Source organism: Ananas comosus, linkage group 13 (assembly GCF_001540865.1).
Source record: "Ananas comosus cultivar F153 linkage group 13, ASM154086v1, whole genome shotgun sequence".
Lineage (NCBI taxonomy): Eukaryota > Viridiplantae > Streptophyta > Magnoliopsida > Poales > Bromeliaceae > Ananas > Ananas comosus.
Genome location: NC_033633.1, coordinates 1,796,467 through 1,822,682, shown reverse-complemented (window position 1 = coordinate 1,822,682; position 26,216 = coordinate 1,796,467). Strand labels below are relative to the sequence as shown.

The following is a 26,216-nucleotide window of genomic DNA, read 5'->3' as shown; positions in this document are numbered from 1 at the left end:
GTAGAGATGAAATCGAGGTGGGCGCTGATGGAGAGGTAGGCAACGACAACGAGGGCGAAGGCGAGGCGGCGGAGAAGGGCGAAGGGGATGTGGGCGAGGGCCAAGGCGAGACAGTGGAGGAGGGCGAGGTGGCGAGGCAGCGGCGAGACAGCGAGCCGAAGGGAGACGAAGCAACAGGGAAGAGGACGGAGGGGTATTTTTGGTATAAAAAAATATTTTATAACGGAACCATAACGGATCACTAACGGTAGGAGGTGAGGTGCACATTTTTCATTTTATAAGGAGGCAAAGTGTAGATTTTAAAATGACAGGGGAGGAAAATGAAAAATCAAATTTTGACATGAAGGTTTTTTATAATTTAGCCTAATAATAATAATAACATATTAATTTATCTATCATATTTTTAACTTTTGCATCATTAATTTTTTGCAAAATAAATCAACAGAATCGAAAAATTTTAGTTCCAAAACTAACAAACAAACAATGGAAAAAAAAAATATTCATCTAATTACTCTAGTTCATCGAAACTCTATTTTAACATGAACTTTATTTTCAATGAAATAAGCAAAAGAAGATTTTTGATAGATTTAATTTTAACGAATCAGAATGAATTATACGAAGAAAAGAGCCTTCCATCTTCCACTTTATTTTCTTCAGGATAAGAAACCAATTTTTTTAATTTTTAGCTCTTACTTACTATATTATTCAGGACGAGGACAAATGGAAACAAGAGCTCTATCAAACCTTGCATTATTATTCGGATTTGTATCATATGTGTATTTTTGTGTTAATGATTTTATTGAATTATACCGACCGTCCCTAGAGCAAGTGACAAAGGACTTGATGGTTGGTACCCAAGATCTAAGTTCGAATCCTAATTGATTCACATTTCCAGCTAAGTTTATTTCTAAATGAAATAAACGAAGCGGGTAGCGCGCTACCTATCTCTCAAAAAAAAAATTTTGTTGAATTATGGGTGGCATATCATTTTCTACTATGCAAGGGTAAACAGGGAAAGTTCAAAGATGCCAGAAATTTTAGAGGAAACAAAATAAGTAACAAATTAATAAAAAATAAAAAAGATAAAAAAATGAGTTGTACTATATTTTTTGAGAAAAAAATAATATGTTATCCACTTTATTGAAAATAAAATTATTTGATTTCTGAAAAAACGCATGAAAAAAATTATTTATGGAAAAAAAAATTTAGTGTTAATTTCAAAAAAATTAATTTTTTAAAATAAAATTTTTCATATTGCATGAAAAAATAGTATTTTTGTTTTGTGAATTTTTTTTGAAAAACTAAAGCAATAACTTTTTCTAAAATGTAGGAAAGAAATTTAAAATAGGCTTTTTTCTTAACCAGATAAATAAAAAAATTAGAAAAAAAGCGTTTCATGAAACAACTGGGCCTTAAGCCAAAGAAAAACAAAAGGATGCTTGTCCTATATATTATAGAAAGTGAAAAGGGATAAAAGTTTTTTTTTTTTCAACAAAACATATGATAATGTAAGATCTGGAATAGTCCTATATATAAGATATAATAGAGCTAAATTCTTAATCCGATTTAAATATTTTGGGTGGTGGCAAGGCCTAGGAGGTTAAGAGAGTTAAACGTGCTAAAACGGGAGTAGTTCTAGGATGGGTGACCCCCAAAGAAGTCGGAGCATTACATTTGGTATCAGAGCCGCTCCACCAGAGGAAAATTTGTGGGGAGTCTCGACTTAGCCAAGATCTGAAAGATAAGATAATAGATTATGCCGGAGTCTGAATGACAAGATGACCGACTATACTAGGGTCTGAATGACAAGATTAGCGAGACGAGTCTCACATCGCCTGATAAATTTGGATTATGTGTGTGATTAGACTGACAAGGACGTCATGGCCTTAACAGAGAAAGTCTGTCACACCTCAATAATTCCACATCAGATAGGAATGAGGATATCCAATTACCAGCCGGAAGTGTGAGATGAGTCTCGGCTGAGCTAGGGAGGCTAGCGAGATGAGTCTCACGAGATGAGTCTCACATCGTTTGATACTTGTGAGTCTGAGCCTGACCAGTACGTCATGATTTAAAGGGGGGAGATTGTCAGACTCCAGATAGTTCTATATATAAAATATATAAAATATAATAGGGTTAAACTCTTACCCCTGCTTAAGCATTTTGGATGGTGGTAAAGCCCAAGAGGAAAGGTTAAGAGAGTTAAGCATGCTATGATAGGAGTAGTCCTAGAATTGGTGACCCCCTAGGAAGTCGGGGCATCATAGGTAACCTTTTTTTCTAAAATCTGATTCGAATAGTGATCTCAAAATCTGAAGTAGCTAAACCTATTTTTTAAAATCTAATTCTAATTTTGAACTTCAATTTTAACTTTAAATTTAAAATTTGGTTCAAAATTTAAATTTAAATTCAAATTTTTACATTTTACTTTCAAATTTTAAGTTTATTTTAAAATTTAAATCTTAAATCTCAAATATTAAATTTTAAATCTCAAAATTCAAAATTTGGAATCAAATTTAAAATATAAATTCAGATTTTAAATTTTCAATCTAAAATTTTAAGTTTAAATTTCAAAAGTTACAAAATCAGAAGCAGTTAAAACTTGCTTCCCAAAATGTAATTCTAATTTTGGATTTTTATCTTCTAATTCAAATTTTAAATTTTAAGTTTTAAGTTTCAAATTTTAAATTTCAAATCTAAATCTTAAATTTCACCATTTAAAATTTTGATAAAATTTATAATCCGTCGACAGCAGGGTTCGAACCTGCGCGGGCGAAGCCCAACAGATTTCAAGTCTGTCTCCTTAACCACTCGGACATATCGACGTTGTTGTTGTTATATTTTATGTTTACCATTATGGTTAAACTATTATTTAATTACATAAGAGTATTATTTAATTACATAAGTAACAATTAGACACTCCTAAAGATCACGCCCAGAACACTAACCACACGTATTATGCATCAGTTATAGGCAAATTTTAAAACAATAACTTATAATACAAGGCAAATATCATTCTCCAGGAACTATGGTTCTTTTATAGCTTATTTACATAGTTACTAGTTCTACACTAACCACCTAAGTGAAACTAAACTACGTCGCAATCTCGGCGCACGCCGGCCACCTTAAGAGTTCAAATCATGCTTCCTCTTTCTCCTTTTCTGCTTCGCCAGCAGCAATGCCAGACCGGCGAAACTAAACTTCCTCCTCCTCGCGAAGAAATGCTTGCGAGCGCTGCCGTCGTCTATCCTCGGCGGCGAGTAAAGTTCGTGCTTCTGGGCTAGAATTTGCGCGAGAGACACCCTGGGCTTCCCATTCCCTTTCGCGCTCATTCGCACTTTGTGCTCTTCGGGAGCCATCAGCTTCTTCCTAAGTATTTGCCCGATCGACAACGTCGAGCCCAAAACAGTCAGCGGCCCGCTCGTCGCCAAACTCAGCCCGTTGACATCGAGCATTTGAGAACCTCCTCTTCTTTGCGTCCCCGCGGAGTTCTTGAACTTGGTGGAGCTGTGAACGGACCGCCGTTGCTGACCAAGTTCGGACCGCATTCTGCGGAGTGCTTCTTCGGCTTCGAGCTTCACTTCGTTAGCAGCCTCTTCTCTCTTCAGCGCTTCTTCTAGTGCTTTCCTTCCGGTTGAAACTTCTGCTTCTACTCCCTCGACCTTCTCCACTAGCTCAAGCTTAGATTGCTTCGCTCTCTCTACTTCAAGCGTTGCCGCACCGACTATCTTTTTAGAAATTTCGTCGGCTTCTCGGGCTCTCAAGGTCAGAGTGGCGTAATCTTTAACAGGGAGTGTCACTTCGGAAGGATCTGTTTCTGATTTCTCTCTTAGAGATCTGATTTCTCTAAGCGCAATTGCTTCCGCAACTTTCGATGCCTCCTTCATCTTCTTGGCCAGGATTAGCCGCACTTCCGCCGTCTTTATTCTCGACTTCGTCTGTTCAATCTCGGCAGTCAAATTACAGATATCCGATTTATGGTTTTCCATCGTTCTTACATAATTCTCTTTCTCAGAATTCAGTTGTCTGATCCGAGCCCAAACCTCCGATGCACTTTGAGTGCTTATAGTTTTCGGGCCACTCTTTAGTCGCAATTCGGCGATGTATCTACCTAGCATTTGTTCCAAGGACGCAGCTGTAGCTCTATTTAAATGTAGCCTCTCATCTGTTTTTGCGCGCAATGACTTCTCTTTCTCTATTTTCATTTTCAAGGATTCAATTGTTGTTCGAACTCCAGATAGGCCGCTTGTCGTCCTGCTTAGGTTCGCCTTTGCCTGCTCTAATCCCATCAGAGTTTTCCCAGGAGACTGTTTGCCGCCGGTATTTCGAGGGAATACTTCAAAATGTTTATTGCTATTCACGGGGCGTTCTTCTTCGGTGTTTGGAATAGGATGTACCTTCGTCGCAGATGGAGATTCAGATGTTAACTTTTGTAGTTGTAACTTTAAGTCGTCGGCGATCCTTTTTGTCATTTCTAGTTCTTTCAACACCTTCAGTGTTTCCCTTTCCTTCACGAAAAGATCCATCTCTAGCTTCACGGTTTGTTCTTCCACTTTCATCAGTTCGATCTCCTGAAAGAAACTGTGTTTAAGTAAAGAAAAAACAAACAGTATCGAGCTTTCGACAAAAAATTTGTTTAAGTGCATGAGAAGCATAAGAAAAACAAACATCATTAGGGATTTGTTCAGAGGAACAAACAGTATCGATCTTTTGACAAAAATTTGTTTAAGTGCTTTTCTGTATTATTAAGTTTCAACGGCCTTAAAGTGAGCTGAAACATCATCACCCTTTCGACAAATAGTATGTGAATTTGTTATCACTTATCACCATAACAGAAACAACGTCTAAACCTACACTGATGAGTCGAACGTTATAGTAATTATTTTTTCCTTTGAAAGCAAACTACGAGAAACTTTAGGTCGAACATGCAGGAACTAAAATTTCCGTATGGTATCAGAGCAAAAGATACTGAGTTCAAAGCTTCAAATCCCATGGTTTCTGCGACAAACGATTCTTAACACTCTGAAAATCCTCCATATTTATATTCAAAGTGACAAGAGTGTTACCATACAATTTGTATCAGAAAGGCACAAAGGATTTTCATGGAAACCTTATTCCCATCATTTGTGGATGTGGTAAAACCTCCAATCCAACCACAATGTAAGATGCCTCTTAGGGCGCGTTTGGTTTAAGTTATGCAGCGTTACAGATTTATTTCGACATAATTAGGTATTTGAGATTTTTAAATCAAATTACTACTGATGCTGCATTACCACATTTGATTTAATACAGTAATATAATCGCGAATTACAGTGTACATTGAATTACAATGTTTGGTTCAGTTTATAAAATTTAGTAATCCTGAAAGCAAAATGTAGTACCGCGACAATTTCCCATTTCCAATAGAAAATATAGAGCATTCTCGAAACATTACAAATCAATGAAATCAATGACCCTAAGATTGACCAAGTCATAGACGTGCGTCGTCGATCTTAATTCTACTTTACAGTAATAAAACCACAAAAAATCAAGTGATAAATAGCCCAACAAACCATTTCAATGCCTACAATGTACTCCATTAATGAAACTTATCACTTTACCATAATACATTTGGTTCATTCTCCTAACAATATATAGTGCACACCGACCGTTCCTAGAGCAAGTGGCAAAGGGCTTGGTGGTTGGTATCCGAGGTCCCAAGTTCGAATCCTAGTTGATTCACATTTCTAGCTAAGTTTATTTCTAAATGAAATAAACGAAGCGGGTAGCGTGCTACCTATCTCTCTCAAAAAAAATATACTTTTCCAATACAAAATTGTGCTATAATTTATTGGGATTTTTAGGAAAACTTATTTTCTTATTTGTTTTTTTATTTGATCTTCGCTATTCTAATGTAGTTTGATTTCTTACTTCACAGAATTCTTCTCGGTACTCTATAATGTATCATCTCCGCCCTGGTCATGCAATATATTGCACTTGTGAAGTCTAGACTGCTTATATTCATGAAGATCTTAGACATTGATTTATTATTCGCAAACTGGAGAATGAGGATTTGGATAACATAGTGTCGTTCTGCAGTCATACTGGAAAATGGTAATACAATCAATACTGTAAACCGTTCTTTTTCGATCCTCTGATTATTTGTAGCTCTGAAAACTGTTGTGTGACTTTTGATGTTTGATTTGCAGAATGCATATTCATTTAAGATTTCTAAGTGGTCGCCTTATCCACTAAGAGTGATTCTTATCCTCNGTATTATGTGTTTTCGTTTTTCTCTTTCCGTTATTCTCTATGTTAATTTTTTTATTAAATTAGAAATAAAGTTAAACCACGTGATACTAAAGTGAAAATTCGGTAAATCATAGAATACTAAAGTGAATATTCGAGAAGGCTCATATGGAATATCTGAATTTTTTTGTATATAATAATTTATAGAGAGTTAATAAAGATGTCGACAGAAAGAGCAAAATAAAATCATAAAGTACTAAAATATTACACTTTAAACCACATGGTACTAAAGTGAGAAAACGCGAAACTACAGAAATGGTATTTGAAGTTAAAAAAAAATGTGGAAAATAATAAAATTTTCAACCATTTTTCTTTTTACATTAAAAATATACAAATTTGTAAATAGGACTCCAATTGCAATCAATCAAATAAATGCGAAAAAAATAAATTATTTATAGCTATACTATTATTTACAATACCAAATTTAACAAAATATGTATAGCTACAGTTAGGGGCTGTTTGGTTAGATGTAGTTATAAAAACAGTGTAGTTGGAAATACATGCAGTTGCAAATGCTGCAGTTGTAACTACACCTAGTCTGTTTGGTTTTACGCAGTTGCAACTGCTGCAGTTACATTTATTCTGTTTGATAATATGAAGCTGATAGTTGTATTTGTGAATTTTGTCACCTTTTCAGATAGAGTGGTGAGATTACTTTCATTAAACATAAAATAATTGTATAAGTTTATTAATCATTTAAATTTACTATTTATAAATAAATAAGTAGATATATATAACATTCTTCAACTTATTAATCGACACATTTAAAAATTTTAATTTATTTAATTTCAATATGTAAATCAAACTTTAAAATTTAAACGATTCTCTCATTTTTTTTTATCAAATTTAATAATTATAATTAATTAAAACTTATTAAATTAACATACACGATCACATTCTATAAAAATTTTTTAAAAAAACTATATTTATATTTTAAATAAAATAAATTTAAAAAATTTAATTTTTTGCACAAAGCTTGTATTGTCTAAAAAATTTTATTAGTATGAGTTTATTTACAAGTATTTTTATTTACCTATATACATATATTATTTATTTATTTAGCTATTTATTTATTTATTTATTATTGTTAATTTGTGGGTGATCCTATCCCTCACCAACTGCTGCAGTTGGAACTACAGCCATTTGGATGTAGTTCCAACTGCAGCATTTGGACCTTCTTGTGTAGTTGGAACTGCAGCAGTTGAACTCAACTACACTAAACCAAACAAAAAAATTGAGGCTGCACGCATTTGCAACTGCACTGCAGTTGCAAATGCGTGCAACCAAACAGCCCCTTACAGTATCTGTAACTGCATGCCTTTTCTACTGCACTGTATTTGCAACTACATCCGATACCTCGGGGCGGAGGAGGATCGGAGGCGGCTGCGGCCGCCACGTGGCCTCGAAGCGATGGACGGCCTCCTTCACCGACTCGAAGGGGGCCGTCGTGTCCACCGTCCCCGACCGTACATCTCCCGAACCCGTCGCCGACATTGGCTCGGATTTGAGGAACCCGTCGCCGACTTCTCTTATCTTTCCCCTCACAGCGGGGTTTAGGAAAGGGTGAGTAAAGTGAGAGAGAGAGGGGTTTAGTTGATACGAAGCCCCGTGAACTTTTTTGGGGGCGGGGGGATGGCGCAAATTACGAGGGGCTCGGATTCTGTACGCGGCATGCTTATCTGATGGACCTGGTCTATGGACCGGACATAAAATTGTATGGAGATCCCACACAATTCTAGGCTATTTTGGAATTAGCCCACAAGTTCAACTTTTTATTTTAACACCTTTTTTTTGTTTGAGTTGTTTTAATTACTTAAGTTAAAATTTCAACCTAATATTAGGTTCTAGTTGTTAATGGTTTTATTTCTTATTTACTGAGCAATAGTTAAAATAATAGACTACAATCACCTAAATTTTTAAACATTAAAAAATTAAAAATACACCAATAAAAAAAAAAAATTGAGAGCCATCTCCAAATGGTATATAGCTGCAGTTGTCTACTCTCAAGTCAATATCAATGGATATATTTTTTCTAAATTTTTGTAGGTATGCATACAAAATCGACTTTGACGTTCGCGATTTAGTTTTATGAGCAAAGGATTCTTTTGCACATAAATTTTTTTTATTTTATTTGGCATACAAAATTGTACGCCATGTATATATATCTATATGATTGCAATTAAGTATCGATTTGGATATGGCATGCTTAAATAATTTAGTATTAATAGCATAAAATACTGCTATATATACACCATCTACGATGACGTAAATTTTATAATACATTTATTTAATTATTCTGATTTATTTTTATTCTTTTAAAAATAAAATAATATTCTCACTCTTTATTTTTTCTAACATTCGAATTCTATATCAATATGTTATTAATATTATTTATTTTGTGGTGGGTGCAAGTACTTTAATTTGATCAAGCATCTAAAATTATACAAGATATTATAAATTTTGTTGTTAGCCATATTAAAATTTACAAACCAAAAGAAACCCGGCTTATATTTATTAATAAATATTATCTAATTTACGTTCTGTTTGATATAATTACAAGCTCCTCACCGCGGACACGTGTTTCACTCTTAGCTTGTCCGGTGTATGGGTGACGCGGAACACCGAGACCATACAAAATAGTACCTCTGGACTATGATCCGGTCTACGTACCGGAGAGTGGGGGCCACGTGCGAGGGACCACGAGGTCAAAAAAGTTAAAGCGGGGACCGAAATGCAAATTCACGTGATGGAGAAGGGGTTCAAAGTTATTTTGGATTCTTGTGAACTTGTCGGTGGATGCCTTTTGGGTTTTAGAGAAATTGAGGAAATTTGGGACTTTGGCATGTGAACATGTCATTTTTCGTTTAATATCTGTACTGATTTTTACAAAAGTGACTTCTAAAAAAATATTATGCGATGTAAAATATTAACATTTTCGGAGTAGTAATCTCTGTAGTAGAATTGAGAATATCAAATTAAGATTTTATTTTTTTTTTGAGTCGGTAGCGTAAATCAGAATTATCAAATTGAAGCTTGTGCTTCGGAGTTTTGTAATCTTATTTATGCTTTATGCTTTGATAAGACCTCTTTAGTTAATGGTTGTTATGATCAATGGTGCATTTTTTTTTTTGGGACTTTAAATTAATGGTACACAAATAACCAGTGTCTAGAATAGGGTTTGAGGGCCAACCTGAGCCCAGCCCAGATAAAGTAGTTATCTTAGATCTTATTCAGATGAGTACGGTATTTATAATAATGTACTGCTTGTCGGATCGTTGGCGCTAACTATTAATTCCAAAAGTTCGAGCAACTAGAAATACGCAACCAATTCACTTAAAACGTGCAGATACAGTGCCCACGGGTCTCGATTGTGACTCGGCCGAACCAGTCTTACACCACTTCGAACATGACTCGGCCGAACCCAATCTCACGCCATTTCAAACATGACTCGGTCTACATAGTCTCCCGCCACAAGGTAGGATACTGATCCATTTAAGCCAACACTACTTAATATGAATGTCATGTGTGTAAAAACATCTACCATGGCACACCATTAAAAATCTCATTTAACTCATGGTTCATTCACTGTTGCACAAAGGGAAAAGACATTAAGAATCAATTTGAATAAGCCTGAAACTACGCAAAACCATGGGAAATTTATTTAGCCTATTTTTTAAGTTCCGGAAGTAGCAGAAAGGCCAGTTTTGGGCATCCAAAACCTGACTCAAACATGACCATGAAGCTATTGGAAAATATAGTTCAATTTGTTCGGTTTAACTGGTTTGGATCATTGCATTTAAACTCTTCAAACAAGAGAATCATTTTAGGGTTTATGGGTGAACCCAGATTGCGAACTTATTTGGTTGATCTTCTATATATACATATATATTTTTTGTGGATGTTAATGAGGAATACATCTTCATTATTTTAGAGAGTTAGTGGAATACATTACTGGTACCTTAGTGGTAAAAGAGATAACTAATTGGATTATCAAATTCTACCTACCACTAAGTAGATCTGAAAAACCAATCTATTCATCTCATCACCTACCCTAAAAATAGCTAACAATTCTGTCCCCACTAGGGATGCAAATGAATCTTGGTTGACGGAGCTCTCGTCCTAATTCATCCTTAGTGATTCAGTAAATGTGGACCAAATATATAAAAATAATAATAATTCGTCCTGATTCGACTTTAATCAAATAAAAAAATACAGTGGGGTGGTGGGAGAGGGGGGGGGGACCCCTTTTTTTCCATTAATTCGCCCCTACCTATCAAAAATCCTCCGTGTTTCGATCTTTTCTGAAATGACGTGATCAGTGAGGGCCAAAAATAATAAAAGAAATTAACTTACCTAGTATCTATGGCAGAGAAGGTGGAGGACTTCTGCCAGCCCTGTATCCGCCACATTTAAATCACTAATCACCTTCGCATTTGGAGCATAAAGAGGAGGATAAAACATTAAACATCACATTATGTTCTCATTATCTAGAATAAGTCCAATATGGCTTGATTAACTCAACTATTTACCATTTATATCAACACTGTCCATATGTATCACATACAGCTCATGCATCCCTGTTTCTAATATAAAGTGAATTTTCCTACTAGGACCCTGGATTTCTTATTGGAACACAACTTTTGAAAGAGTCCTGATAATTTTTGAGATTTTAGAATGGCTTAATTGGATTAACAATGATGAGAGCCTTCCACCTGAATTCAGTTAGTGGGTCAATTCTTCGTGGTCAATAGTTTACTCCTTTCGTTATATAGTCTAAGGTAATATTAAGACTATTTCTGCACCATTATTTATCAGATCGATTCGCGTGATATTAGAGCCAATCCTAAATTCTCACTCTCTGAAGGGATTCTAAATTTAATTCTCCTATCTTTTTGTTATCTTTTTAATTAGTGCACGTAGCATAATTTAACTTTTACCTTTCATATTAGTTGTCGTATGTTGCATGATTCGTCTCAGCTACAGCAAATGTATTTGCGCTAGGTACAAATTTTCATGCACCGTAATGTTAATAAATTTTAAGGTGTTTGGTGGGACAAGCGAAAATACTTACAAGCATCAAATAATCTTCAATTTATTTACTTACCAAACAAACCTAGTTAAACAACTTGAAACCTACTATAAATCTCCCTCTAAACATCCAAACCTTAGATTATACCCATTCTTAAATGATCCAAACTCTCTCTCTCTCTCTCTCTCTCTCTCTCTATACCAACCTATCCCTAGAGAACATGTTCTCAACTATCTCAGAAAACCCAAAAAGCCCTCTCCACATCAAGCAAGATAACAAATTCTACTCAAAACTCCTCTCCAAGGAAAATTCTTCATGCAACAATTCCTTTAGGGTCTACTTTGGGGTTGCATCAGGTTCAGTCCCATTCCTATGGGAATCTGAACCTGGCACACCCAAAGACACATTGCCTACTAAGTCCAAAACCTCCACACCTATCACCCCTCCACCCTCTAATTGCAATATCCACCCTGAAAAAACTGTGTCCAAGAGAAAGAAGAAGAGTACTAGATATTTGCAGTTCGGGCTCATCGCGTCGCTCTTTCGCGAGCTAGGTCGACTAAGGAAGCTTCATATGCCGTATCAATCATCTGCGCCATCGTCGTCCTCGTTCTCATCGAGCTCCAAGAGTGATCTTCTTCTGTGATCATAAAAGAAAAGAATTGTTGTGATGTATGTGTAGAGATATCTGTACGTAGTTTATTGGTCCTCTTCTATTATGGTTTCTTTTGGAAAATAATAATAATAATAATAATAATAATAATGTAGCCTGAGTTTGGTTGTTTAGATGTGAAATGTGATCCCTATGGTTTCCTATGGTGCATATCATTTTTGTTGTATGAATTCCTTTCTTAATCAGTATTATTTACAGTATTAAAGATCCATTTAGAATGGCAAGTTAAGTGTTATATTTTACATCCTTATTAAAAACTTATTCAGTATGAAAATTTCTTTTATGATGTCGTTCCTCTTCTATTATATATGGTTTCTTTCGGTAAAAATGAAAAAAAAATGTAGCTTGAGTTCGGTTGTTTAGATGTGAATTTTAATCCCTCTTGTTTCCTTTGGTGTATCAATTTTGTTGTATTGATAACTTGTTTAGTATGAAAATTTTTCATTATGATTGAAAATTAAGAGTTTAATTTTTAATCCTTAAAATATTTTAGCATGTATAATTTTCATTTTAAGTATTCATATATTTGAGAACACCTATGAAACAATTTCTTTCTTTAATAATAATAATAATACAAATTAAATTGTTGAGATTGGGGGTTTGAACCCACACAATGTTTTAGAAAATGCGTTATAAAATGCTAATCTCTTACAGAATGTTTATGCAATAATTTCTCAATATTATCATCTAATGCTCATATAGATCCTAATTCATTGTGTTTATGGTGCGCGATACGCTGTTTCGACAGTACAGTTGTATGAACTATTCCACATGAATTTTCTCACATAAATATTTTGTTGGGATCTGCTAGCTCCAGCGTTTGGCCAAACAAACACTTAGATAGTGACGAGCTTGGTTGGGCTTAAGCATCTTCTCATAAAATGATTCTTGGGCCTTTCTCGAGCCGCAAAAATTTTTTCGCCGGCCTGGGCCAAGTATGGGCCACATAGGCCGCCGTGCACTTTTAACCCTTTCTTAATTCAGACGCCATCCTTAGTCTCTCTACAACAAAATTTAAATGTAGTAACACGGGGTTGTACTGAAAAATTACCAACATAGTACTACATGGTGCGTACCTGGCGTGCTGATGCTTGTCGGTCACAAGAAATACATACGTGCCGACACATAATAATATAAAATATTTATTTTCTTTAGCAACAAAATATTTTAACTGTTTATTATGTATCTTTATCAAATGTTTTAATTTTTTTAAAAAATTACTTGCTAATTTAAAAAATAGAGAATTTTGAACAGTGCCATCAGTACAAGAGCTGTATCGTTCCGACATATTTTTGGCACTATATGACACGATGAATATAGCCTGTGCCGATGAGCACTTAATCCATGCTCTACATGAATTCACCAACCATTTTATGGAGATTATGTTTTTTTTAATTTCGGTACACAAAAGATTAATGTGACAGAAAAAGTCGCACTATAGACACAACACTAACTTTCACTAATAAATAATAACTTAATTTTGAGCCAACCTCATGCGCTTAATTATACATGTTAGTACAAAAACAAACAAACATTCTCAAAGCCAAAACACCACTGATCACTTCCACATTAATTAAACACATCAAATTCTTACACTTCTTTGTAAAAATAAAAAATAAAAATAAAAATAAACCATCCATATAATCTTCTGATATCTTTATTCTTACTGCAGCAAGCGATCGACCGTTCGTTACCTCGTTCAATTTAGTTGATCTTCCTGCAATTCTTCCTGATCTCGCCGTTCGATCCCGTGAGGGGGGTAATGTCGCCCATGTTGATCATCCCCGTGACGAAATCCGAAAAGAACGAGCTCGAACTGCTGCTGTAGGACTGCACCTGTGAGTCGGTCGACCCGTTGTTGAAGAGCTCCTGGTCGGAGTGCAGCAGGCCCTTAAACACGACGAGATTCTTGTAGTAGTCGTTGTCGAACACCGTCGGTGTCTGCAGATCGAGCGGGGCCAAGTTGTTGTCGCCCGAGCCAGATGTTTGTGGGCAATTCGATTGCCGCGACTTCGCGAAGGAGGCGTTGATGTCGGTGTCGTTGTATACGTGGGCGCGGAAGTTGGTGCACCGTGCTTGGCCTATGGTGTGAGCACCTACGGAAAAAATAAAAAGAGAAAAAGAAAAATTATAAGAGAAAAACTTCTTAGAAATTTTTTTAAAAACAAACTTATAGATTTCGAACATTTCATTGTGATAAAATCTATGAATAATCTCTGCACTATATAGTTTATATTAGTATATTACAAGTACATTCGTTTCTATGCTTCTCGCTTAAACATGTTGTTCTTGAATTTTCATATATATAGAGGAATGCTTCAATACACCGGCTAAATTAAATCTAGCCGTTCATATTTTAAGGGCGAGATTGACTTTTGCATAGTAGTTACCTGCTCAATAGGTTACCATTCGTAAGAATAATATGGGAAAACAAATACAAGCTAATTACCAAATTTGATTAACCCTACACAAATATTTGTTTCCTTATTTAATTTTGTTACTTACCAAATTAGATAGTGCTAATTTGATAAGTAATAAATCTTTATAAAATTAAATTTAAAAATCAATTTGAGCTTAAACTTATAATTGTGTACATTAAATTCAAATTTAATTTTAATTTTAATTTTCAGAATGAAAAAATTTATGTTTAAATGAATAGTATATTTCAATTCAAATTGTTAATTTGATATTAAAATGACACGAAATTTCAAATATATTAACTTATTTTAAATTGTAAATTATGTTGTATTTATAAACATAACTTTTATTNTTTTTTAATTAAATTAAAGGCTTCTATTTTTAAAATTAAATTCAAATTGTTCATTCGATAGTAAAAACAACATTAAAGTTCAAAACATTGATTAAAATTAAATTTTAAATTTAGATTTAGTTTATATTATAGTTAAAAAAATAAAATTTTTTAACTATTTAAACTAAAAAAAAAGAAAAAATAGCTTCGGAGAAGATGACTGTGGGTGAAAACTTTTTCAAAATTGAATGGAATATTTTATAATTACTAGAGGGGCATTATGGAAATGAAAATAAAAATTTACAAAACTGCCCTTCATGCTAATTTTACATATGAGAAAATAGTTTGTCCTTGGTAAGAAAGTGACTGGTACCTAAGGCAACAAAAGCCAGTCACCCTCTTAACTAAAAGACATCTCCACCATTCATTTAAAAAAATTTAAGGGCCGAGATCTTTTTGGTGCATAGAAGCATTGCTCTCATATATATTGTACGTTTAGACTTTAATTATTAATTATTAAATAAAATAACCATTTTATTATATATTTTAAAATGCTTATAGAAAAATTTAACTCTTTTAGTGCTTAGATTTTGTTTTTTTTGATTTATTCTGATTCATAAAAAATTCACTTTTCGATAAATAGAGACCAAAAATAAATAAAGATCAACGCCTCTCCAGGCGGAGGACCCCTCCCGCCCTAGATCCGCTCCGTTTGCATCTGTATTTGTATTCGTCAACAATTGTAGCGTTACAATTGGAGCATTTGTTTTTGTCTAGTAAATGTACGCCAAGACATTAGGCATGGTATTACATGCTTTGTCGGCAGATATATGTAGAGGTATTAATGCTTTTTGAGTCAAATAATTTGGACCACAAAATAGTTTACTAGTCAACACTCTCTTCTAGGTAGTAAGTTAGGATGTCATATTTCTTCCTTTTGGCAAAGCTACAAAAAAAAAAAAAAAGTGACTAGCCTTGTACTTTTTTGTTTTTTTCGTAATGATTACTTGTAAAATTATGATATGATTATTGTTCTAATGTCTACAATGAAATGACAATTTTTGCAAGTATTAGCTACAAATGGTGTAAAATAATTGGATTTTTGCCATATATGAAACTTTTAGTACACTAATTAAAGATCGATCTAATGATTTGATAAGTAACAGTAGAACTGTATTTTTCAGTTAATGTTATTTCTAAATAAAATAAACGAAGCGGGTAGCATGCTATCTTTTTCTCTAAAAAGAAAAAATAGTAGTACTGTATTTATTGACAGAAACAGATAAAGAATAATGAATCTAATTTATAAAGTGATGGATATGAGAAATTAAGCCCATGACTCTCGAAACTAAGGAAACTTATTTAGAATTAGCTCTGATATTATGTTACACGAAAATCAATTTAACAAAAAGCAATTCAATTAGATATTTCATCTTTCAATGAATATAGTTTATCAGACTAAGTAATTTTACCAGATAGTGCAACCATGTCCTTGGTGGAGAGACCCTGAGCTGAGAATTTGGAGATGAGAGTGCTAAGACTATTAGATGGAAAAGGAATGTTATTGTTAGCACCAGAGAGGCTTGCTGTTGTTGAATCCCTCCTCCCCAACTTCACATTCCAATTTGGCCCTCCAAGCTATGAAAAGAAGCAATTTTGCTTGGTACATTAATGCATTAATTGATTAATCAAGAGCTAAATAAAATTGGAGAACCTAGCTATGATCAATTTCTAAATTGTACTTACTATGACAACCGAATCTCGTGAGGTGATCGCCAGTATGTCGGCGCAAGATACCACGCCGGGGCACACATTCTCGACCGCAGACTTTATGTTGTCGACGACATCGAACCCGCGCACCGAGCCGTTATTGGGCTTCGCCATCTTCTCGCCGGTGAAGTTGGCCGTGTCGTCGAGCAATAGTGAACCGTCGCAGCCCTGTACAAAATGCAGGCACATGTTAACCCTAGACCAAGAAGCGTAAACACCGCGCGCTCAAGTATATATAGTTTCTACAGAAGTATTATTTAAGTAGAGTTATTTAGAAATTCTACGATAATTTTCTTCCAAAGCCTCTCACGCAGCTTTACGTTGTGCTACGGATGGAACAAGAAGTCCAAAAGTGCATTGGAGATTTGATTCGGAGGTCCGAAATGAAATTTGATTTTTTTTCGAAATAATTAACTTCTGCTTGTCAAGTAGAGAGTTCGTTCTCAAAGTTCGGCCTAACAAGAAAGTAGTATAGCTAGGAACGCATACATTAACAAAACAGTCGTGAAAAAAGAGGCGGAGGAGGGAGGCGCCCATCCGCTTCTCCTTTTGTATCGCGGCCTTCACGACCGACTGCACCGTGCTAAAGACTTTTGGGCAAGACGACGAGTAGAAATTCGTCGAGAGCTGCGCCGACGCGCTCCCAAGTAGGAGGAGAGCAAGTAGTAGAGAAGCAAAAGCCCTAGAGGAAATGGCCATTTTAGTTCCTTTACTAGCTAATGAGCAAAAGGAAGAGATTTAGAGAGAGAGAGAGAGAGAGAGAGAGAGAAGTGTGTTTGGCTTGAGCAGGACATGCCAAACTGGGACCATATATATAGAAGCTGCAGGGGAGAGGCTAAGTAATTTTGATTTAGATAAGCCCCAAACAAAGCATTAAGGAATGCTTACCTAATCTTTAAGACTTTTTTGTGCATTTGAGAGGATTACTGTGGGGTGGGCATTAACTGGATTTGAAATGGAAATTGCTTCCCAGTAAAGCAGCGAGACGCGCTTAACTGGTATGCTTTGTGCTTTTGAAAGAGTCCTTGTGTAAACGATATACTATTGCCATGGTCTTGGTGCATTGTGCATATGTGAAAACACCACATTGTTTTTAAGTCTTTATACAATATTCAGGATTGAAGTAAATAGGATAGGATCAAATTATTATTTTCTAGTAGCTCTAACTTTTGGAGTTAGATGATTATTTCATGAAGTATTACAGTAGAAGGCTCTAATTACAAATATTATTAGCCCATTTTGTCGGATCGTTGGTGCTAACTATTATATTTCAAAAGCTCGAGTTGTTAGGAATACGCAACCAATTCACTTAAAGCGTACAGATATAGCGCCCAGGGATTTCGATTGTAACTTGGTCCAACCAGCCTAACGCCACTTCGAACATGACTCGGCCCACCCAGTCTCACGCTATTTCGAACATGAATAGGACAGAATACTGGCTCATTTAAGCTAACATACTTATTTCAAAATAGTTATTAATAATGAAAAAACTTAAAGATGATTATAGGACCGTGACCCTGCAACTTGTAAATTGCTAAACTGTTCTATCTCTCAATTATTATTTTCTAATCTTATCATATTCAATTCAATTCAATATACCAAATGATATTAGATCAAATCATATTCTCATAAGAACATATTGATCACAACCATCTACAAAAGTTGGCGGTATTTATTTTCCATTGAGAAATTAGTCCATTGAGTTAGAATCGCTGTGTACGTAGTGTAGTGCACGAATGCACGCATCCATGCACCGGGTGCACGCAACAACATTCGGTCCATGCAGTTGTGGGTGTGGTTTTGTCAAAAAGGGCGTCGGTCCTGCAGGCGAAAGGCAAAATGTATTGATTTGGCTTTTTTTATTAAGAGAAAACTTCAAATACCCCCTTGTGATTTCACTCTTTCTCCCTTTAGTAGCATGTGGTTTAAAGTGTATCAAGTTAGTACCCTGTGGTTTCGTACTTTCTCACTTTAGTACCCTGTGGTTTAAAGTGTATCAAGTTAGTACCCTGTGGTTTCGCACTTTCTCACTTTAGTACCCTGTGGTTTAAAGTGTATCAAGTTAGTACCCTGTGGTTTCGCACTTTCTCACTTTAGTACCATATAGTTTAATATTTCATTAAGAAAAAAATAAAACCACAGGGCACTAACTTGATACAAAAATAAAGCCACAGAATACTAACTTGATACAAAAATAAAACCACAGAATACTAACTTGATACACTTTAAACCACATGGTACTAAAGTGAGAAAGTGCGAAACTATAAAGTACTAACTTGATACATTTTAAATCACAGGTACAAAAATGAAAAAGTGCAAACCCATAGGAGGCTTTTTTTTTTTAGTTTTCCCTTTTATTAATTAAAGAATTGTGAATGTATGCTTTCAACTGAAGCAAACATGGGTGTTTTAATTAAATATGGAACTCGGACAAAAATCTTTGGAACCTTCTAAGAAGTATCAAGTGATGGCTTAAAAAGCAAAAAAAGTAAAAGCGTAGAACTTCACTTCTCTGAAATATATAGATCATCATTTTGATGTTGATATTTAATCTTTTAAAAATTTTAATCTTATAATTCAACATTTCAATTTATTTTATTTGAATCAGTTAATAGCACTTTGACATCAAAATATGAATGTGTTATTTATCTTTATAGATTTAGTTAATATACTCAATACAATTCTCACAACCATAAATTCATTAAAAAAAGTAGATACAACTGTATGAAACGTAGTTGAACTATGAACCATTTCGATTTGACTGCCCAAACTTTCAAAATTTTAATTTCATTACCCAACCTTTCAATTTATTTGATTTGAGTCAGTCAAAAATAATTTGGCTTCAAATTTGAATGCATCGTTTATCTTTATATGTTTAGTTAGAATAATTCATGCAATTTTCACAGCTATAAATTTATTTAAGTAATTAGCTTAAATTTTAGAGTTAAAGTGTAATTGAGTGACTCAAATCAAATAAATTAATTAGTTGGATAGTAAAATTAAATTTTCGAAAGTTTGGATAGACGATTCAAAATTGTCCATAGTTCAGGCAAATTTTGTATATTTTTACCAATAAAAAATACATAGGCTAATAAGTAAGATAATCATATTATCAATTCTAACTTATTAATAATCACTCAGTAAATAATGATCAGATTTACTAAACTTATATGTCAGTACGAGATTTTTATCTGATAATGACACCATGGAAGTAGACACAGTGAATGTGATCTAGAGAGATCTAATTAGTTTTGGAATCTTGTGTTAGTAGTGAAATACACTTGGTTAATTTGTGCAATGTTGGTTTAACATTATTAGTTTTTTTATGAATTAATGCTGAAAATTTAAGTTTTTGAAAAATATAAATGTTTCATATAACTTAACAAAGTATCATGATAGGAGGGTTTGAATATGAAACTCACTAGACTTTTAGTATAATTAATTTTCTTCTATTTAATTTAAGTTCATGTTTTGAGTCTATCAAAAAAATCTAGAATCCAAATATAAGAGAGAATGTTGAATATAAATATTAAAAATATCGTTCTATGGCACTCCAAAATTTGGAATAGTTTTATACATGAAATATAATAAGACTATCTCTTAATCCGATTGTAGCATTTTGGACATGCAGTGGTTAAGCTAAAAAATTAAGAGGATTAAGCGTGTTAGGACTAAAATTGTTTCAGAATAAATAATCTTTTGAAAAGTGAGGCGTCACACGTTCTCTGATAGTTTAAATTTTTGGATAAAAAAAAAGATTGTTCCATATATATAATTTAGCACTGAAACCTAACTGATTGGATTTTGTATTCAATTTTGAGAGAAGGATGGTCCATGTTGTGTATATTAATTGGACCAACCAACCAGGATCCAACCACCCACTCAAGGACAAAATTTTGAGTAGAAGTGTATGGATTTATTGATTTATTTGAACTATGACGCATTTTGAAATTACTTTTTGAATTTTAAAAGTTTGAAATTATATTATACTGTTATCTGAACTACATTGCATATATATATATATATATATATATTATGTGGGCTAGGATGCTTATGGAAGCACGGAAAACTCCGTGCTTCCACTTTATTTTCGATATTCGGACTTTCGAATCGACGATCGGCTCCATTAGACTTGATCTTAGAGTATTTAAAGTATCTAGAAAATAAATTTTGTGATTTTTCGATATCATTTGCCTAGTAATTGAAGTGGCTCAAAATCAACGGCTGAAAATAAAAATCTTACAAAATATGATGATATGATATTAAATTTTAGATCAAAATTATTGATCTTGTTTTATATGTTATAAAAATTTCTATCAAAATTTCATGTGATTTGGATATTTTTACACTCGTTAACTTGCAATTGGCTCACCACGGCCATTAAAATTATTATATTTTGAGCCTCTTCGATCACTAGGCAAATGATATCGAAAAATCAAAATTTATTTTCTAGGTACTTCAAATACTCTAGATCAACTCTAACGGAGCCGATCGTCGATTTCGAAAGTCCGAACATCGAAACAATTTGGAAGCACGGAGGGCTCCGTTGCTTCAGCATACCAACCTCTCTCTCTCTCCTCTCTCTCTCTCTCTCTCTCTCTCTCTCTCTCTCTCTCTCTATATATATATATATATATAGGAGTTGGACTGGGCTACTATTAGTAGCAAAATCTCATTTTGCTATCAGTTTTTTAGCCTTTGGATCAACTCTTTTCATTATTTCCAACCATTGAATTAAATACTATAACCCAGTGGGACCACTCAATCCTAGGGGCACCACTCAACTCTAACCGACTAATATCATCCTGACCCTACAATTTTTCATCCAAGAGTTAAAAATTTGATAGCAAAAAGACATTTTACTATTGTATTCCAGCCTAATTATATTATATATATATATATACACACTATGCCAATCTCCAAAATTTTCGATTATTCCAAATTACAAGTCAACTAATTAAAACTTCACTAGTTATTTTCTTAAAAGCTTTTTAAGGTCTATGTGCACTCCCAACTAAGTACCATTTGATATTCTTTAAAAACCCTCTAATGTAAGGGCCATGCAACTCACACAATTGCCTTTCACATGAATCTAATTGGGTCAAAGAATTCAAACAAATTTAACAAGTTCCTGAAATAATATATATATATATATATATATATATATAGTCCGGCTATGGTGCTGTAAAGTATCAAGTATTTAGTGCTTGTAAATTTTTTACCGTTAGATCTACGCCCTTTGATCATTTTCACCCGTTAGATTATACTATTCAACCAACCATCCACTTAAAGGCCACATCATCTTAACCGCACTATTCCTTAATCCAAGGGCTAAAACTTACAAGCACCAATGACTTGTACTTTTAAAAGCATAAAAGCTCAATTATATATATAATATATATATATATATATATATATAATATATATATATATATTATTATATATATATATATATATAATATATATATATATATATTGCTGGGCAAAACATGCACATAAAAAACTTCTATAGCATATTTAATTTCCATAGTTGTATAAAGTTGAATATTGAACTATAGCAATTAATATGTAGGCTTCATTATAAGAAAGTTTCCACTAGATATTGAACAAATCAAATAGTTCCAACTAGCTAGTTTGACCTTTGCAGTCCTTTGTGGAGAAGTTGGTGTGAATGGGACTTTTGATTCTCTTCCAGTAACATGCATGAAAGATGGCTTAAACACTGCTGCATGGGTTGGTGAATACATATTTTGACCAATATATATATATTGATCAAAGCAAGAGCTTTCATTAAAATATATATTTTGAAAAGTGGCTACAAGGATCAAAGCGTAAAGGAACCATTCAGAAGATAGATGGTAGTACCTCTTCATTTATTTTTTTAGAATAATTAGTGCGGATAATGAATCAAAGGAAACATGTGAATCAATATGATTCAAACTCAAAACTTAAGTACCAACCACCAAGCCATTTAAGCACATTACTTAATACTGTATAATATAATATAATAATAATAATATAATAAAAATATTATCATTCAGTATAATATATTCATTATTATTAAATATTAATTTTTAATTATTGTTAAAAAATTTATTTAAATAAAAATAAAAATCAGTATTTAAAATTATAGAATTAATGAGAGGGAAAGGAGAGAAAAAATTTTCTCTTACTAATTTAAAATCTTAATTGCTCTTAGCTTTTTTTATTTTCTAATTTTCCATCAAAAGCGAAAGGCTTTGTGGGATTTTTTTTAAGAAAGAAGGTAGATGGGATTTTTTTTCTCAATAAGCTAGTGTTGGCATTAGTTCAGGTGTGAATACAATATTTGACCAATATATATATATTGAATCAAAGCAAGAGCTTTCATTAAATATATATTTTGAAAAGTGGCTACAAGGATCAAAGGTAAGTGAACCACATATTCATGATTATTTTAGTATAGGCACTATGGTGTTCATTTTAGAAAATATATTTAGAAGATACTAAGAATCTAGATTGTTGATTTTAAATATATACCCAAAAAGTGTGATAACGATCAAAGGACATGAATTTTAGTTGTAATAAAGTGTGACAAATAATACTCTCTTATTAAAATAACATTCCTAGTATGTATAAAATATGCACGAGTATTTTCACCTAGCCCTTCAGATTGATGCACTCTTTAACAATAAGTAAATGGTAAAACTCATTTTTTTTTTTTTTTTTTTTAATTGTTACATAGCCTATAGCCTATAGGGTTGAAACTTGAAACTCTATAGTTCTCTTTTGTGTGTGATTTTCTCATTCATCTCATTATTACTAGTTGTTTATTCGCACAAGCTCTACAAAGAACAAAAGGTTAAAATTTTTGGTATTACCCCCAGTGAATTCTTATATAAGTTGCATATTTAGTTCTAACTTAATTTTCCTACTTTAAATTATAAGGAAATGACAATTAAGTAAATAATTTTTCTAGTATAAAAGGACAAAAACACATGCATAAAGTAATTTTGCATGTGGTATATAGTTGTTCCTTGATTTCTAATTAAGAAATTCATGTACCTAACATTCAAAATACCATTGCACCAAATTATTTGTAACCTAGCTTTTACCTGTGTATGAAGAAATGATATTCAATTTCAAGTTATTTTTAATCAATTCAGGTCAAATCCCACTCGCAATAAATATTTTAACAAAGAGAGAGTAGTTAGAAAAATTAATGAAATGCCCAAATGTCTTAAAAAAAGTAATACTAATTAAATTCAAAAGAATACATTACACAGAAAGGGATCCAACATAGTTCACACAGTACAATATTTATAAGGGACAATTGCCTATATACCCCTCAAAACTTTGAAAATATCTTATTTATCCCTTTTTTTTTTTCTTTCCAATATATTCCTCATATGTTCCTCCGTTATTCCAAAATACCCCTACAGTTGCCATCCGTTAAGTTAACTTGGGTTAAAGTTACCACCCTTTAAGTTAATTTGGGTTAAACGTGAGTTAAATATCTACCATAGTTAAAAAAAAATTAAAATACTAATTTTGTCCTTAACTTGAGGGCAAATAAGAAATATTGGTGACGGTAGAGGAGTATATTTGAAAATATCAAAAGTCAAAATACTTTTTCTGCCCCTGACTTAAGGGCAAATAAGAAAAGTCGGTGATGATAGCAGGGTATGTTTGAAAGGACAAAATAGTAATTTTATATAGATAACAAAGTTCATTAACAGATTTTAACTCTAGGAATATATTTGAAATAGGTTGGAACGTAAAAAAAGTATTTTCAATATTAGCCTTCTAAGAAGAGTAAATCTGAAAGTCAGAAACTTTTCAGAGGTACGTAAGTAATTGCCCATATTTCTAATACATCCAAGAATTTAGAACTAGTCATCAAATGGCAATAAATGATTGCATATGAAGAAAAGTATTTTCTTTTAGATGGTGGGCAACAGTTAGGCAAGGCAGGGAACATGAGAGTAGAAAATGAAGATGAACATACTAAATGCAGTGATGTGGTTCGGCAAATTAATTAAGAGGTCATGACTTAGTCAATCTATTGGCATTTTAGTCTATATAAATTCGACATTTTTCCAAAGTAATCGCCTATTTTAAATAGTGGAAATCATTTGAGGCCAAGGACCCCTTTTTTTTTTCTTTTTTTTTTTAAGAAAAAAGTAACAGGCTACCCGCTTCATTCATTTAGCAAATAAATTTAGCTATATGGGTTAAGACAACGCGGCATCGAAAAACATTCGAAGCAACCAAAACAAAAAGGACAAATAAAAATAAAATAGTAGAAAAATTGATAATTCTACTCCTCACTTCTCACTCAAATACAAGTCACTAAGAGCTGTAAACCTTAAACCCAATTTCTGTCACGTCCAGGATTTGTCTAATAGCCAACAAAGGATTGAATAATTGGTTCCTAAAAATTATGTTATTTCTTTTCCATCAGATCATTCATTAACAAATTACGACTTTGATTAGATCCCCGCCGTTGCCCCTTGGCGGCATTCCCTGCAAGAAGCTCCCAGACACTCCTGACCTTCATTCCAGGCCACGAGATGTGCCTATATTCTAGAATATTATACATAAAAAATATGTTGATCACACACCCGACAAGTAGATGATCAACAGTCTCTATATCGTTGCCGCACATCACGCACTGTTGGTTCCCAGACCAATTTCGTTTGAGTAAGTTGTCAATCTTAGGTAGCTATTGTATGACTCTGACGTAGGGTTTACTACAGTTTGATAAGTGTTTTCAAGATAAATATCATATTTGATTCCTCTCTAAGTTTTCTCAACTTGCGATCGTCAAACACTCTATTACAGAAAACTGCAGCAACGAATAGAAAAAGACCCTAAACAATCCGACAAATTGAAAAGAGTATGGTCTCTGGCTAAGCCTGGACTTTAAGTTCTATCTTCTCACATCCAGCAAAAACATGAATCTAGTCCCACTTACAAATTAGTGAACCACAATATTCTTTGCTTCATAGAGAACCAAGTCGTAGATACCCTTTGAAATGAAAGGCTATGGTCTTTAAGTTTTGCATAATTAACCAACTAATATGCTGGCAAAAGCTTCTTTATTCTCTAAGTCATCACAAGTGGTGTGTGATTAATTGATTAAGACTTAAAGCTGTACTTGCCAGTGATTGAGACTCTCAGTTTACCTTCTTATGAAATAACTTCAGAATATAAGATTGTCACCATTGCTTCAAGAAGAAAACATATTGAAGATTTGGAGACACTATGTGACACTATATTATTTAGAATTTACTACTGTAATATAATAGTAGAAGCTTTTGTTCTCGCCTACCTAGCTAATTAAGTAATTCATACCAAAAAAAAAAGAAGAAGAAGAAAAGAGAGGAGGCAAAATTACCCATCTTAGAAGTTGATCGACTAACTATAATTTAAAGTCTGTTTAAAAACTTTCGATTTTTAATATTTTATGTCGTTTTTTGACTGCACTAGTACAGCAATAGAGACGTTCTCGCCTTCAAGTAAATTAATTCTTATTCATTCAGACATTTCTGATGCGTTACACACGATCGATGGTGAGTTGAAGAAGCTTAGGATCTAAGGTTTAACATCGAATGTCGACCTCATAATTTTCACAGAATTAAGATCCATGAGAAAGAAAGTAACTGAATAAAAATACCAATACTAATCTAAGCTACATAGAAAACCTTAAAAAAGTAAGATACTCC

General features: G+C 33.4%; 2 protein-coding genes and 1 non-coding gene across 3 annotated transcripts; all 3 read right to left on the bottom strand.

Moving 5' to 3' along the window:
• TRNAS-UGA lies at nucleotides 2,744-2,825 on the bottom strand. The gene has a single exon. It is a non-coding gene; the product is annotated as a tRNA-Ser (tRNA).
• Nucleotides 2,957-7,868, bottom strand: LOC109719415 (WEB family protein At2g38370-like). The gene is made up of 2 exons (XM_020246083.1): nucleotides 7,645-7,868; nucleotides 2,957-4,571 (listed from the first exon to the last, which is right to left on the bottom strand). The coding sequence occupies exons 1-2, from the start codon at nucleotides 7,780-7,782 to the stop codon at nucleotides 3,126-3,128; spliced, it is 1,584 nt and encodes a 527-aa protein (XP_020101672.1). The 5' UTR covers nucleotides 7,783-7,868; the 3' UTR covers nucleotides 2,957-3,125.
• Nucleotides 13,445-17,314, bottom strand: LOC109719074 (peroxidase 4-like). The gene is made up of 4 exons (XM_020245592.1): nucleotides 16,999-17,314; nucleotides 16,486-16,677; nucleotides 16,212-16,377; nucleotides 13,445-14,086 (listed from the first exon to the last, which is right to left on the bottom strand). The coding sequence occupies exons 1-4, from the start codon at nucleotides 17,206-17,208 to the stop codon at nucleotides 13,695-13,697; spliced, it is 960 nt and encodes a 319-aa protein (XP_020101181.1). The 5' UTR covers nucleotides 17,209-17,314; the 3' UTR covers nucleotides 13,445-13,694.

Coding starts and splice junctions, on each gene's coding strand:
- LOC109719415 (XM_020246083.1), bottom strand. CDS start 7,782: ATGTCGGCGACGGGTTCGGGAGATGTACGGTCGGGGACGGTGGACACG. Junction 4,572..7,644: donor CGATCCTCCTCCGCCCCGAG/GTATCGGATGTA, acceptor AGTTTCTTTCAG/GAGATCGAACTGATGAAAGT.
- LOC109719074 (XM_020245592.1), bottom strand. CDS start 17,208: ATGGCCATTTCCTCTAGGGCTTTTGCTTCTCTACTACTTGCTCTCCTC. Junction 16,678..16,998: donor TTCACGACTGTTTTGTTAAT/GTATGCGTTCCT, acceptor CATTTTGTACAG/GGCTGCGACGGTTCACTATT. Junction 16,378..16,485: donor CACGAGATTCGGTTGTCATA/GTAAGTACAATT, acceptor TTCTTTTCATAG/CTTGGAGGGCCAAATTGGAA.